The 12,693-nt window shown below is 43.8% G+C and overlaps 1 protein-coding gene across 2 annotated transcripts; it reads left to right on the top strand.

Moving 5' to 3' along the window:
* The first annotated feature begins 702 nt into the window (after positions 1–702).
* cables2a (Cdk5 and Abl enzyme substrate 2a) lies at positions 703–10,763 on the top strand. 2 transcript variants are annotated; one of them, XM_061904029.1, is made up of 9 exons: positions 704–1,263; positions 1,389–1,481; positions 6,742–6,819; positions 6,969–7,065; positions 7,138–7,306; positions 7,391–7,488; positions 8,181–8,287; positions 8,373–8,577; positions 8,928–10,763. In XM_061904029.1, exons 1-9 carry the CDS (start codon positions 755–757, stop codon positions 9,066–9,068), a joined length of 1,497 nt encoding a protein of 498 aa, XP_061760013.1. In that variant the 5' UTR covers positions 704–754; the 3' UTR covers positions 9,069–10,763. The 2 variants fall into 2 exon arrangements, with proteins under 2 accessions (XP_061760014.1, XP_061760013.1); XM_061904030.1 differs by lacking the exon at positions 6,742–6,819 and having other exon boundaries at positions 703–1,263.
* The last annotated feature ends 1,930 nt before the right edge of the window (positions 10,764–12,693 follow it).

Genomic DNA, 12,693 nt, shown 5'->3' on the forward strand with positions numbered 1-12,693 from the left:
CTGGAAATACAATTCTATCAATGTACTTATTTCTTATAATTGTTATTGTGACCACTTATTGTAAAATCAATCAGATAATATTATATAGTACAGCAGAGAATATCCTACGATCTACATTGTAGTGCAACGAAAACTTCATATGCATTTTATTTAAAACTTATATCCTTTTTTTTTATTTTTAGATTAAACTTTATCCAGGTTTTATTTGGTCAATAAATATGGCACACACATACAGAACAAAAAACAGCATACAATATTTTTAAGTCCATTTTGTTAATCTCCTATGATTTTGTGCAACTGTATAAAAACTTTTCACAAGATACTTAACTAAAGAGGCCAACTGTCAATAATATTGATTTAAAACAGTTAAAAAATGAACCACCACCAAGTCTTTGTATCAGAGGGCAAAAAGACTCATGGCCCACCCTAAATCAAATGTTGACTTTAATATTACTTTAATTATACAGAGTCATGCTATTATCCGTTTTTTCATACACTGCGCAATTGTAACTTCATGTACATTTTTACTGTTATTTTGTTTTTATGATTGCGCCAATAACCATATAACCAATCAACAACTACAATATAAAAAAGTAACCGACACGTGTATTAGCCAATCAGCTACCGAAAACTACACGCCTCATTTGCATAGGATGTGAAGGACCAATCATGAGACGGAGGGGTGTGGTCATCTTGGTGGTACAGGTTCCCCCTCTCCCTTCCTTTCCTGTACACAGACACATTTCAAAGTAGAATGGCGACAGCTTTAATCGGTCTTCAGTCCATTGGCAGCGGCAGTAAACCGACCAATAAACACCGAGAGCAGCGACGGAGGACCAAAGACTCTAAAAGGAGACAGGCGGCGTTGTTGTTTCTGAACAATATCTCACTCGACGGACAGCCTCAGTGTCGGTGTAACGATGAAAATACTGGCGGAAAAAGCACAGAGGAACCGCTACTAGGGGCCGCCGCCTCCGCTCTCACGTCGCCGCCGACAGATAGCCAAGGACCAGTGTCTCAGGTGACAGAGGCCGCTGCGTCTGCCGGGAGCTCGTCCTCCAGTTTCCCAGGAGTTCTCAGCCCTTCAGTCCGGTCTGTCGGGTTAGGAGCCAACGATGTGTTTTTTGAGGGGGACGACACAGCAGAGAGCCCAGACGCCTCTCTGCCCGCTTTGAGCGGCGGTCAGCAGCAGACCTCCCGGGGCAGGTCTGCCCCCGCACTGAGCCCTGTGCCGGCTGTCCCTCCTCTGGATCCACGACCCAGGTAGCTTTTAATGCCACTGTGAGACTTCATATTTACTGTGTTTGGTCATACGTGTGATGCAGCTACACCTCAGAATAGCCTATTGTTGGTGGGTTGATGTTTAACCTATCTTAATGGTCTCATAGGTTGAGGAATGCCTCCGGTTCTCCTGGACCCAAAGTGCCAAAGAAAGTCCACTTCATCAAGAGTATGAGGCAGTACGACACCAGGGGATGCAGGTGAGGTGGACATTTGCATACAACAGTAAGCTTTTCCAGGAACAACTTCATTCAACGTAAGGAAGTCAGTGGCGGGCTGTGCGTTTCCTACCTAGGCCTTAATTAATGTCCGACTTCAATGATTATCTCTCAAAATACCATCATTGATGTCACCACATGACCATTACTGGAGAAATACTATACAGAAACACATTTACGCACTACTGGGGATTGTAAAAAACGGGTTATTTTCTGGCGCATTTATAAACCACCATCAGCAATGAAAACTTTGATTATGTGTGGCAGCAGGTAGATAATTACTTATGTGTTACTGTCAAAATTAAAATAGCAAAAAAACATTTTAAACGTGATAAAATAAAGAAATAAAATATCTGTACTCACATTTCATTGCTGAGACAGTTGAGTTAGCTTCCGGGGATGGCCGACATCATCTCACAAGATGTAGTTTCACTTTAAATATCCTTCTTGAAAATGGCCTTGCAAATATATGTGTTGTCTTGTCTAATCATAAAAGATGCAGACAAAGCGTGTTGGCTGACTTCTTAAAGTTTACCCCACAGTGTGCTCTTCAAAAACATCCTGCTACATTCAACATCCTAAACAAGGCTACTGCATGCTCTTCACATCTGTGGCATGCTGGGTAATTAGATTAGATTAGATTAGATAGTACTTTATTTATTCCGTCAGGAGAGTTCCTTCAGGAAAATTACCATTTTCAGCACAATCCCATTCAAGATCAGACAAACATTAAAGGGAGACAGAACAGGATCGCTGACGGGTCTGCCGGCTTCCAGCGCCCCTTACAAAAAAAGATGAGATACAGGTAAACAAGGGGGGGAGAAAAAAATAGAAGATTAAAATAAAATAAAAAAAATCGGTCTTAGCCTGGGCCCTGGAGAGGGGGTGCAGACTGAGGCCAAGGGAAAAAAACAACAACTCATAGCCATAGTGCACATCCCTCTTACATGTGTGTAAGAGGGAAACATCAAACATCAAAGAACACATAGGACATTAAAGACATTAAAGCAGCAGATACAACCAAACACTTCTACATACAGCTATGAATAAAAAGTAAAATAAACATATCCACTGTGGTGGCCTCTGTGGTGTCCCACGCCATCGTCCGCTGGGGTGGAGGGAGGATGGCCAGAGACAGGAGCAGACCCAACAAAGCAACCAAGACAGCCGACTTCACTCTCGGCCAGTGTCCAGTCCACATGGATGAGCGATGATACGTCCAAGGAGACTGAGGTGTTAGACACATGCTCACCCAGCCAAGACACCGCGAAGCCTCTCCGTCCCAGCGCTCAGTGCCAGCTCCGCAGCCCTGTCCCCTCATCCGCATCTCCTCCAGTCCCTCCAAAGCGACTCCGGTGTGGCAGAGACCCAGCAGCTGGTCTCCATGGCCAAAAGGCTCCCGGGAGGCAGATCCAGAAGTCCACAAAAAAAGCACCACAGAGGTCACGAAAGTGACACCCCTTGTCATACAGTCCCAAAGGGTCCCAGACCAAAAGGCAAAAAAATATAATAACACATGAAAACAAGAGGGAAACACAAAAGGATGACACAAGAGCACAGAGCTCCTGCCTACAGAAGCCACTACAGCAGCGCCATCTTGGAAAAAAACCATAATGTAATGTAGTTCTTATGTTACCTGGCTCATAACATCACTATATATCTGCCTTAGGCCATCTTTTAATTTTCCTAAAGGAACTCTCCTGAAGGAATCAATAAAGTACTATCTATCTATCTATTTAGAACAGGCGTCAGGAACCTTTTTGGCTGAGAGAGCCATGAAAGCCAGATATTTCAAAATGTATTTCCGTGAGAGCCATATCATATTTTTTAACACTGAATACAACTAAAGGCGTGCATTTTTAAGTAAGACCAACATTTTTAGAGTATAATAAGTGTCTTATTCTTTTTAATAATATTGTTATTCTAAAGCTAACCAATAATAAATATAATACTTCTTACCATTAATGCGACTTCTTGAACAGGTGCGATAGAAAATGGATGGTTGGATTAAAATGCATGATCACAATTTGAACGTTACTTTTAACACTGTAATTACCAGCGGAATTATTCATTACTTATCGTGTTAAGCAATGTCAGCTAAGATTTATCTGAGAGCCAGATGCAGTCATCAAAAGAGCCACATCTGGTTCTAGAGCCATAGATTCCCTACCATTGATCTAGAAGGCCTTATTGACAACAACGCGTGATCTGATTGGCTATTGCAAATGTCTATCAACTGTATGTGTCCGTTCACTTACAGTGCACAAACCCCCGCATTGCTGAATATGAAGGCTTCTGGCAGATTTGGTACAGCATGGCAACATAAGCTAGCTGAATTCTGATTGAATAAAAACTATATAAACTAAAACCAACAGCGCTGGAAGGAGCATAAAATGACATAAAGAGAATATTAATACTTTTAGATATTTAGGGAAAATAAATTAAAAATTAGTTTTTATCTTTAGTTATGATCATGATTTCTGGGTAGGAACGGCGTGGCGCAGTGGGATAGTGGCCGTGCGCAACCCCAGGGTCCCTGGTTCAATCCTCACTTAGTACCATCCTCGTCACGTCAGTTGTGTCCTTGAGCAAGACACTTCACCCTTGCTCCTGATGGGTGCTGGTTAACGCCTTGCATGGCAGCTCCCTCCATCATTGTGTGAATGTGTGTGTCAATGGGTAAATGTGGAAGTAGTGTCAAAGCGCTTTGAGTACCTTGAAGGTAAAAAAGCGCTATCCAAGTATAACGCATTTATTTATTTATTTATTTATGTATGTTAGGCCAGCAGAGAAGGCTTTGCTGCCCGTGACGGCACACCACTGCAGGAAGTCCAACAAAAGTGCTGCTCTCACTCGGCATCTCCTTGCAACTTATCTTCACCCGGAGGTGTTGTTCTAATAAGCTGCTTATCTGAGCGAAGCAACTCCATTCATCCATCCCATCCATTTTCTACCGTTTATTCCCTTTTGGGGTCGCGGGGGGCGCTGATGCCTATCTCAGCTACAATCGGGCGGAAGGCGGTGTACACCCTGGACAAGTCGCCACCTCATCGCCGGGCCAACACAGATAGACAGACAACAGGTGCATGTCTTTGGAAGTGGGAGGAAGCCGGAGTACCCGGAGGGAACCCACGCATTCACGGGGAGGACATGCAAACTCCACACAAAAAGATCCCGAGCATGGGATTGAACCCAGGACTACTCAGGACCTTCGTATTGTGAGGCAGACGCACTAAGTTTTCTGCCACCGTGAAGCCCCAACTCCATTCATTCTGGACAAAAATATGATTGCAGCTGCTGGATGTGGATTCCTCCAGTGTATTTAATCACCCTTGGGTGCCTTACAAGAGAGCCCACAGAGGTTGAGTGAGCATATGATAGACGGTTTCCAACAGTAATTTAAACCCCTGCAGCTATTAAGAGTTGCCTGAAATATCTCATTGTTTCATGTCACAAGGGTGTGTGATTAGTAGTCCAATCAGAGTTTTATGCTGCCAATTCAGATAATCCACGAATGAGATCGTCCGATGCCAATACCGATACCAATCACATGTATTAACTGTACATTTGTTAATTAATTTATGGTTCCTGCTATGGACAGTTTAACAATACAAACACAATATTTCAACAAGTTATTTATTCTCTTTTATCACGTACAATTGTTTGAGCTAAAGTAAATAGTACACAATAACTAAACAAATGCAATAACGACTGCTTACTACTCATTTAAATCATTTGGAAAGACCTTACCGTCCAGGGAATGTAAACATTAATAAAAATAACCACAAAATAATTTTGAAAAAGTACAAATATGGACTTTATCATTATCAATCATATACTGATACTACCTTTGGTATCGACACCACCAATGTATGGATTAACCCGCCCTCCTCCGACGTGTAATGTACTGACTGTGACAATGCTGACATACCAATAATTGTTTTATTATTATCTTTAGTCTTTATTACTCTACTAGTTAATTTCCTGTTAATAGCTGTTCACTTTCTGCTGTAACGCGCTTCCATCTACACTTCAACTTTAAAAAGCACTTATTTATACTGTTGTTTCAAGATAACCTAGCGATTAACTTATCTTTTAGCATGCCTTCTCCTGGCTTGCGCTTGGTGTGTAACAGCTTTAGCCTCGTCCTTCAGTGATAGCGATACTAAAAATACTATGAATGCAGTTTTTTTTAACCATAATTAAGAAGATTATTATTAGTTTGGAGGAGCGTGTCCACACTGTGTATGGAGACACATAATTAGCTGCTAGCTGCCTGTCAGCTGGGGAACTAAAAATAAATAGTGTCAGCCAGAGGGGATTGGTGTTTGTATTCAAAAGTAATTTATCAGCTGTAACAATCAAGTACTTTTTCCACAAAAACGGTCTGAGACTGATGGCCGAGGTATTAATGGGCACATTCCCAGGGATTAGAAAATGATTATTCTGTGGCCACTGACAAACATCTTATGTTGCTTTTTAGTCAAGCATCTACATGTCAATCCATCTCCATTTGTCACCATTTCACCTCTTTGTGCTGTTTGCTAAAGAGGGCGTAGAAAGGCCATGTTGACCCTCAGGTCTCACTTGAGTGTTGCTCAGATGCCTGAGTTCAGGGAAGTCTGTCAAGGTTACATAAGCCAAAATGTGGCTCTCTGTCTTTACCCCAGTTGCTATGGGTACACTTTACTGTGTAGTAGTAAGAAAAAACGATATCTGAACGATCAACCAAAAAAAAACATGACAAAGTAGAACGGTGTATATTTTTACATTTAAACAAAATATATTAACTTGAGCCTGCTGATTGTCATTGTGAAATAAGAGGATGCCTACATGTGAAGGCAGTGTATTGATGGTGAGTCCAGCAGTAAACTTACCTTTACCAACAACACACATGTTCTATGTCTAAATGGTCACACATTAATGTGAGCTCACCATTTTCGACACATGTTGCTGTATATGCTACAGAACATGTTTTTAATTTAAACATGCTAGCTGAGCCTGACTTACTTGCTCTCTCTGCTGGTTGTGGGCCACCCATGAACTCAATTATGCGTCTGTTGCTTTAAGAAGTGATGATATTATGGATGAGGTAGTTGTATTCTCACACATGTTGGCTGTTCACTGCAGACCGTGTGGGCAACCTAGCTGTCTCCGTGACAAAGTGACAGTTACATGGACTGATGCGCCCATCTGTCGTGTGTGTGTGTGTGTGTGTGCCTGTACTCACTGTGTCCTGCAGGATCATGCTGATTTGTGCCAAGCGGTCGCTTTACGCTGCTTTCTCAGTGCTGCCCTATGGAGAGATATCTCACCTCAGGTACACAGAAAGCAAACTCTGCTTGCTTCCCCTCACACTGTCCATCTTTTTATCTGTCTGCCTCTTTTCTGCTTCATAATCCAAGTGTGTTGACCCGCATGGAGTTAAGGGGGTGAATACTGTACACATTTATGATTCTCTGTGAGCAGTGATACCAAACTGGAGGCGCAGCGAAGGCATTCCTCTGTGGTGGCAGCTGACCTGCTTCCCTCCCTGGAAGGCGTAGAGTTGGGTGCATGTGGCAAAGTATGCGTTTGAATACAATATAATGGTGGCAGATTCAAAGAGCGCTCCATTGATGTGCTTTTTCCTTCGCAGACCGTGTCGTATGCTCAGTTCCTTTATCCAACCAATGCCTTGATGAGACAGAAGGGCAGCAGCATTCCGGAACCCTGCACGGTTCAGACCCCTCCCGCACGGTTCTGCGGCAACGGGCCGAGGCACGTTACACCTGCACGCCTAAATAACCATGTGGCACAAGAATCATGTATGTATAACTTCAGCGGGTGGAATAATAGCTACTAGACTGACCTCAGACATATCACATTTTCTCTTTCTGCATCTTTCTCAGGTGCTGAGGAGGTGGTAGATTATGACCCTAACCTGCTCAGTGACCCTCAGTGGCCCTGTGGGAGACACAAGAGGGTTCTGATATTTGCATCATATGTGGTGAGTGCAGAAGATCCATTTTCTATGCTAGTGCTGTGTGATATAACATATATGCTAGTATGGCATAAAAATGTGCCCTTAGCCCAATTGTGACTAATCCCACGAACACAATTTTCTGATTGATTGAAACTTATATTAGTAGATTGCACAGTACAGTACATATTCCGTACAATTGACCACTAAATGGTAACACCCGAATAAGTTTTTCAACTTGTTTAAGTCGGGGTCCACGGTAATCAATTCATGGTATGTATGTATGGATGTTGTCATTCATCCAGGTCATTGGAATTTCTCCATATTTTTTTTGGTTGGCCTGGATTTGCTGTCTATTTTCTCTCTTTATATCTTGTAGTTTTGATGTAAGCTACCTCGCGACATGGGTCTAAAAGTAGCTAAGCTACAGGAAAAGCAACTTGTTAAAAAAAGTAGCTAAGCTACCACCAAGCTACTGGTAATTGTAGTTAAGCTACGTAGCTTAGCTACATGTATGCCCATTGTGTATATACAGTGAAACCGCGACTTCCAAGTACTTCGAGTTTCTCGAGATAAAAGCGGTCTTTCTGCTAATTGTTTTAATTGAAATTTTGGGCAAAGTGAGTTCCAAGCATCCTTGCCATTAGTTGGGGTAGTAAATGTCACAGTGGACAGAGCAGACATGTCGCTGACACCCGCATTCACATTTATCTGCGCAGACGACTGTAATGGAGTATGTGAAACCGTCAGACCTGAAGAAGGACATGAACGAGACATTCAAAGAGAAGTTCCCTCACATCCTGCTGACACTCAGCAAAATAAGAAGGTTTATATCTTCCTCTCAGGAAAAACAACTCAACCTTATCACATTGCGATCAAGTAAACGCAACCTTTTTTCCTTTCTGCGTCAGCCTGAAGAGGGAGATGAGGGCTGTGAGCGAAGAGTGCTCTCTCCAGCCGGTCACCATAGCGATGGCTTTTGTTTACTTTGAGAAACTGGTGCTGCAGGGTCGCCTCAACAAGCAGAACAGGAAGCTGGTCGCTGCAGCGTGCGTGCTGTTGGCCGCCAAGATCAGCAGCGATCTGAGGAAACCTGATGTCAAGCAGCTAATTGACGTGAGTAAGCTGACACAAAGCAGCATTCGTCTCAACCTAATCAGCTAGAACACTGAAGAAAAAAACATTTTCAAGATTTTATCATACTACTCATTTTAACACTTAGAGGAAGTTCTTAATGTTGTTACTTTTCTCTTGTTGTCCAAATGTTTTTTAGTGCTTAAAACTATTTGACTGTCAAAAGTCTAAATTAACTATTTCATTAGATAGATAGTACTTTATTGATTCCTTCAGGAGAGTTCCTTCAGGAAAATTAAAAGTACCATATGACAATATTTCTTTATTAAATATTAATCATGTTGCACACATTGTCACATGCCTTCCATCTTTAACCTTCCTCTCCATCGCAGAAGCTGGAGGATCGTTTCCGTATAAACAGACGAGAGTTGGTTCCTTTGGAGTTCTCGGTGCTGGTTGCCATGGAGATGGGACTCTACCTGCCCGAGAGCAAGGTCATGCCACACTACCGCCGCCTGGTGCAGCAGGGCTAGATTGGAGTGTGCAGTAAATGCTAGGGTTGGATCTTATTTATTTTCTGTATTTCTCTGTTGTGTGGCGTTGACATTGTGTGTGTCGTCCACTGAAGAGTTTGTACGTGTGACCTTGTCGCTTCAGTCCTGAGCTCTACATTAGAGACAACTGACGAGCAAGTTTGTGCTTCAGTTTGCTTTTTGGTGTGTCGATTCTGAACTGTGATCTTTTTGGATTTTGCACCTTTTGCCATTGTTTCAGAATACTTTTTATCAGATTCATACTGTTGATTTTTAAAATGCCTTTTAAACCCACTGTGATGTAGATGCAGTTGTATCTCTTTGAAGTACTGTAGAACGGTGTGTCACATTCTTACACCAACCTCATGGCAGCTCTGTGCTTACACTTAAGTCCAGGGTTTTCATACCTTTTGCCTCCAACGGACAAAGCGAAAATATCCCAATGGGTCGCGGGCCAAACAGAAATTTCAAGCCTACAGCAGCACCCTGAGTGAGTAGTTTTGCCTCATACTGCCTTATTTAAAAAAATAAATAAAAAATGGAGATCAATTACTGTAATTAGCCTTGCAGACATGCCATTAATGATCGCAAACTTGAATGAGTTTAGTATGACTATCACTGATGTGTAAATGGCGCCTTAGTGTATGGCACGCTCAATGGCTGTATTTACAGTGCACTGTGTTGGTATTTCATCATTGTCACTAATCCGAACCCTCATCTGTAGTACTAAAAAAAGTCTCCAATTGGCCTGCAAATTAAATTAAATGTTTGCAAATGTCATTATTTTCAATTAATAGCTGCACAAAAATGAATATGAGAAGCGCAAATCTGGTCAATGAGCCAAATAGTAAACAAGAAAATAATATTTACCTTATTTGGCGTTAGAAGATCAAGATGATACCACACATTGGAATTGTTCGTTTTTAGGTCCATTTTGACTGATGGAGACGAAACTAACTGTCAAGCGCAGCACGTCACTCACCTGGCATTTAGTACCAGCTGTCACTCGTGAGCAAAAAAGAAGCTCTCCCTAATGAACTGTTAGGGGCTTCATTCAAATGTCACAGCAGTTGCATCGCTCACGTTTTTTGTTTCTTTTCTAAGTGACAAATCAAGGGGCACTGTATCACTTCTTGTATTTCATGAGGCAGGGATGCCTCAGTATCGTTTGAATCATCAATAATGAATATGAATTACATTTGGGAAGCCGCCCTTAAGTGGGTCAAATGAAACTACTCAGTGAGTTGACTTTGGGCACCCCTGCCAAGCGTATTGAATCTCCTGATGAGTTTACATGTAGGACTTGCTATGCCGCGTGTCTCACACGACATACTGGGATTTAACACTCTGTGGCTCATTGACACATTCAGTATTTCATTTCTCAGGAATTTTGGTTTGTGACATCTTTAGCTGTCGTGTAAAAGCAAGCCCAAAGAAGTGTCATCCACACTCCATTGAGAGAGGTAGGAAGTCATGGTTAGGTGTGTTAAAGTGCCTACAACTCCAGTGGCAATGACTGACTGTTGTGTTTGTAATGTTTCAGTTGTGAAGATTGTGTGGCGTCATGAAATATTGTCCTCTATTTGTGTGTCTGTATCAAAATATGTAGAACTACTGAAAATGTTGGTGTAAAACAGGTTCAAGAAATCATTTTGTATTGTTGAGTGAATTATAAAATAAACTAAAGGCAGATTATTGTGTGTTATGACTTATTTTAAACCTCATGGTTACCTAAATCTATCCATCCATCCATCCATCTTCTTCCGCTTATCCGAGGTTAGGTCGCGGGGGCAGCAGCCTACGCAGGGAAGCCCAGACTTCCCTCTCCCCAGCCACTTCATCCAGCTCTTACCAGAGGCATTCCCAGGCCAGCCGGGAGACAAAGTCTTCCCAACGTGTTTTGGATCTTCCCCGTGGCCTCATACCGGTTGGACGTGCCCTAAACACCTCCCTAGGGAGGCGTTCGTGTGGCATCCTGACCAGATGCCCAAACCACCTCATTTGGATCCTCTCGATGTGAAGGAGCAGCGGCTTAACTTTGAGCACATCCCGGATGGCAGAGCTTCTCACCCTATCTCTAAGGGAGAGCCTTGCTACCCGGCGGAGGAAACATTTCGGCCGCTTGTACCCGTGATCTTATCCTTTCGGTCATAACCCAAAGCTCATGACCATAGGTGAGGATGGGAACGTAGATCGACCGGTAATTTGAGAGCTTTGCCCTCCGGCTCAGCTCCTTCTTCACCACAACGGATCGGTACAACGTCCGCATTACTGAAGACGCCGCACCAATCCGCCTGTCAATCTCACGATCCACTCTTCCCTCACTCGTGAACAAGACTCCCAGGTACTTGAACTCCTCCACTTGGGGAAGGGTCTCCTCTCCAACCCAAAGATGGCACTCCACCCTTTTTCCGGGCGAGAACCATGGACTCGGACTTGGAGGTGCTGATTCTCATCGCGGTCGCTTCACACTCGGCTGCGAACCGATCCAGTGAGAGCTGAAGATCCCGGCCAGATGAAGCCATCAGGACCACATCATCTGGAAAAAGAAGGGACCTAATCCCACAGCCCCCAAACCGGATCCCCTCAACGCCTTTACTGCACCTAGAAATTCTGTCCATAAAAGGTTATGAACAGAATCGGTGACAAAGGACAGCCTTGGCGGAGTCCAACCCAAACTGGAAAAGTATCCGAATTACTGCCGGCAATGCGGACCAAGCTCTGACACTGATCGTACAGGGAACGGACCGCTACAATAAGACAGTCCGTTACCCCATACTCTCTGAGCACTCCCCACAGGACTTCCCGAGGGACACGGTCGAATGCCTTCTCCAAGTCCACAAAGCACATGGAGACTGGTTCGGCAAACTCCCATGCACCCTCAAGTACCCTACCGGGAGTATAGGGCTGGTCCACAGATCCACGACCAGGACGAAAACCACACTGTTCCTCCTGAATCCAAGGTTTGACTATCTGGCGTAGGCTCCTCTCCAGTACACCTGAATAAACCTTACCAGGAAGGCTGAGGAGTGTGATCCCACGATAGTTGGAACACACCCTCCAGTCCCCCTTCTTAAAGAGAGGGACCACCACCCCGGTCTGCCAATCAAGAGGCACCGCCCCCGATGTCCACGCGATGCTGCAGAGTCTTGTCAACCAAGACAGACCCACAGCAACCAGAGCCTTAAGGAACTCCGGGCGGTTCTCGTCCACCCCTTTGGCCTTGCCACCGATAAGCTTTTTAACTACCTCAGCAACCTCAGCCCCAGAAATAGGAGAGCCCACCAGAGATTACCCAGGCACTGCTTCCTCATAGGAAGACGTATTGGTGGGATTGAGGAGGTCTTCGAAGTATTCCTTCCACCGATCCACAACATCCACAGTTGAGGTCAGCAGAACACCAGCCGCATCATACACAGTGTTGACACTGCACTGCTTCCCTTTCCTGAGGTGGCGGATGGTGGTCCAGAATCGCTTCGAAGCTGTCTGGAAGTCGTTTTCCATGGTTTCCCCGAACTCCTCCCATGTCCGAGTTTTGGCCTCTGTCACCGCTGAAGCTGCACACCACTTGGCCTGTCGGTACCTGTCCACTGCCTCCAGAGTTCTATGAGCCAAAAGAACCCGA

Source organism: Nerophis ophidion, linkage group LG06, assembly GCF_033978795.1.
Source record: "Nerophis ophidion isolate RoL-2023_Sa linkage group LG06, RoL_Noph_v1.0, whole genome shotgun sequence".
Classification (NCBI taxonomy): domain Eukaryota; kingdom Metazoa; phylum Chordata; class Actinopteri; order Syngnathiformes; family Syngnathidae; genus Nerophis; species Nerophis ophidion.

Bases quoted from the DNA above. Each gene is read 5' to 3' on its own strand.
- cables2a (XM_061904029.1), top strand. From the start codon at position 755: ATGGCGACAGCTTTAATCGGTCTTCAGTCCATTGGCAGCGGCAGTAAA. The intron at 7,489-8,180 runs GTGAGTGCAGAA...TTATCTGCGCAG, and splicing joins TGATATTTGCATCATATGTG to ACGACTGTAATGGAGTATGT. The intron at 8,288-8,372 runs GTTTATATCTTC...TTTCTGCGTCAG, and splicing joins ACACTCAGCAAAATAAGAAG to CCTGAAGAGGGAGATGAGGG.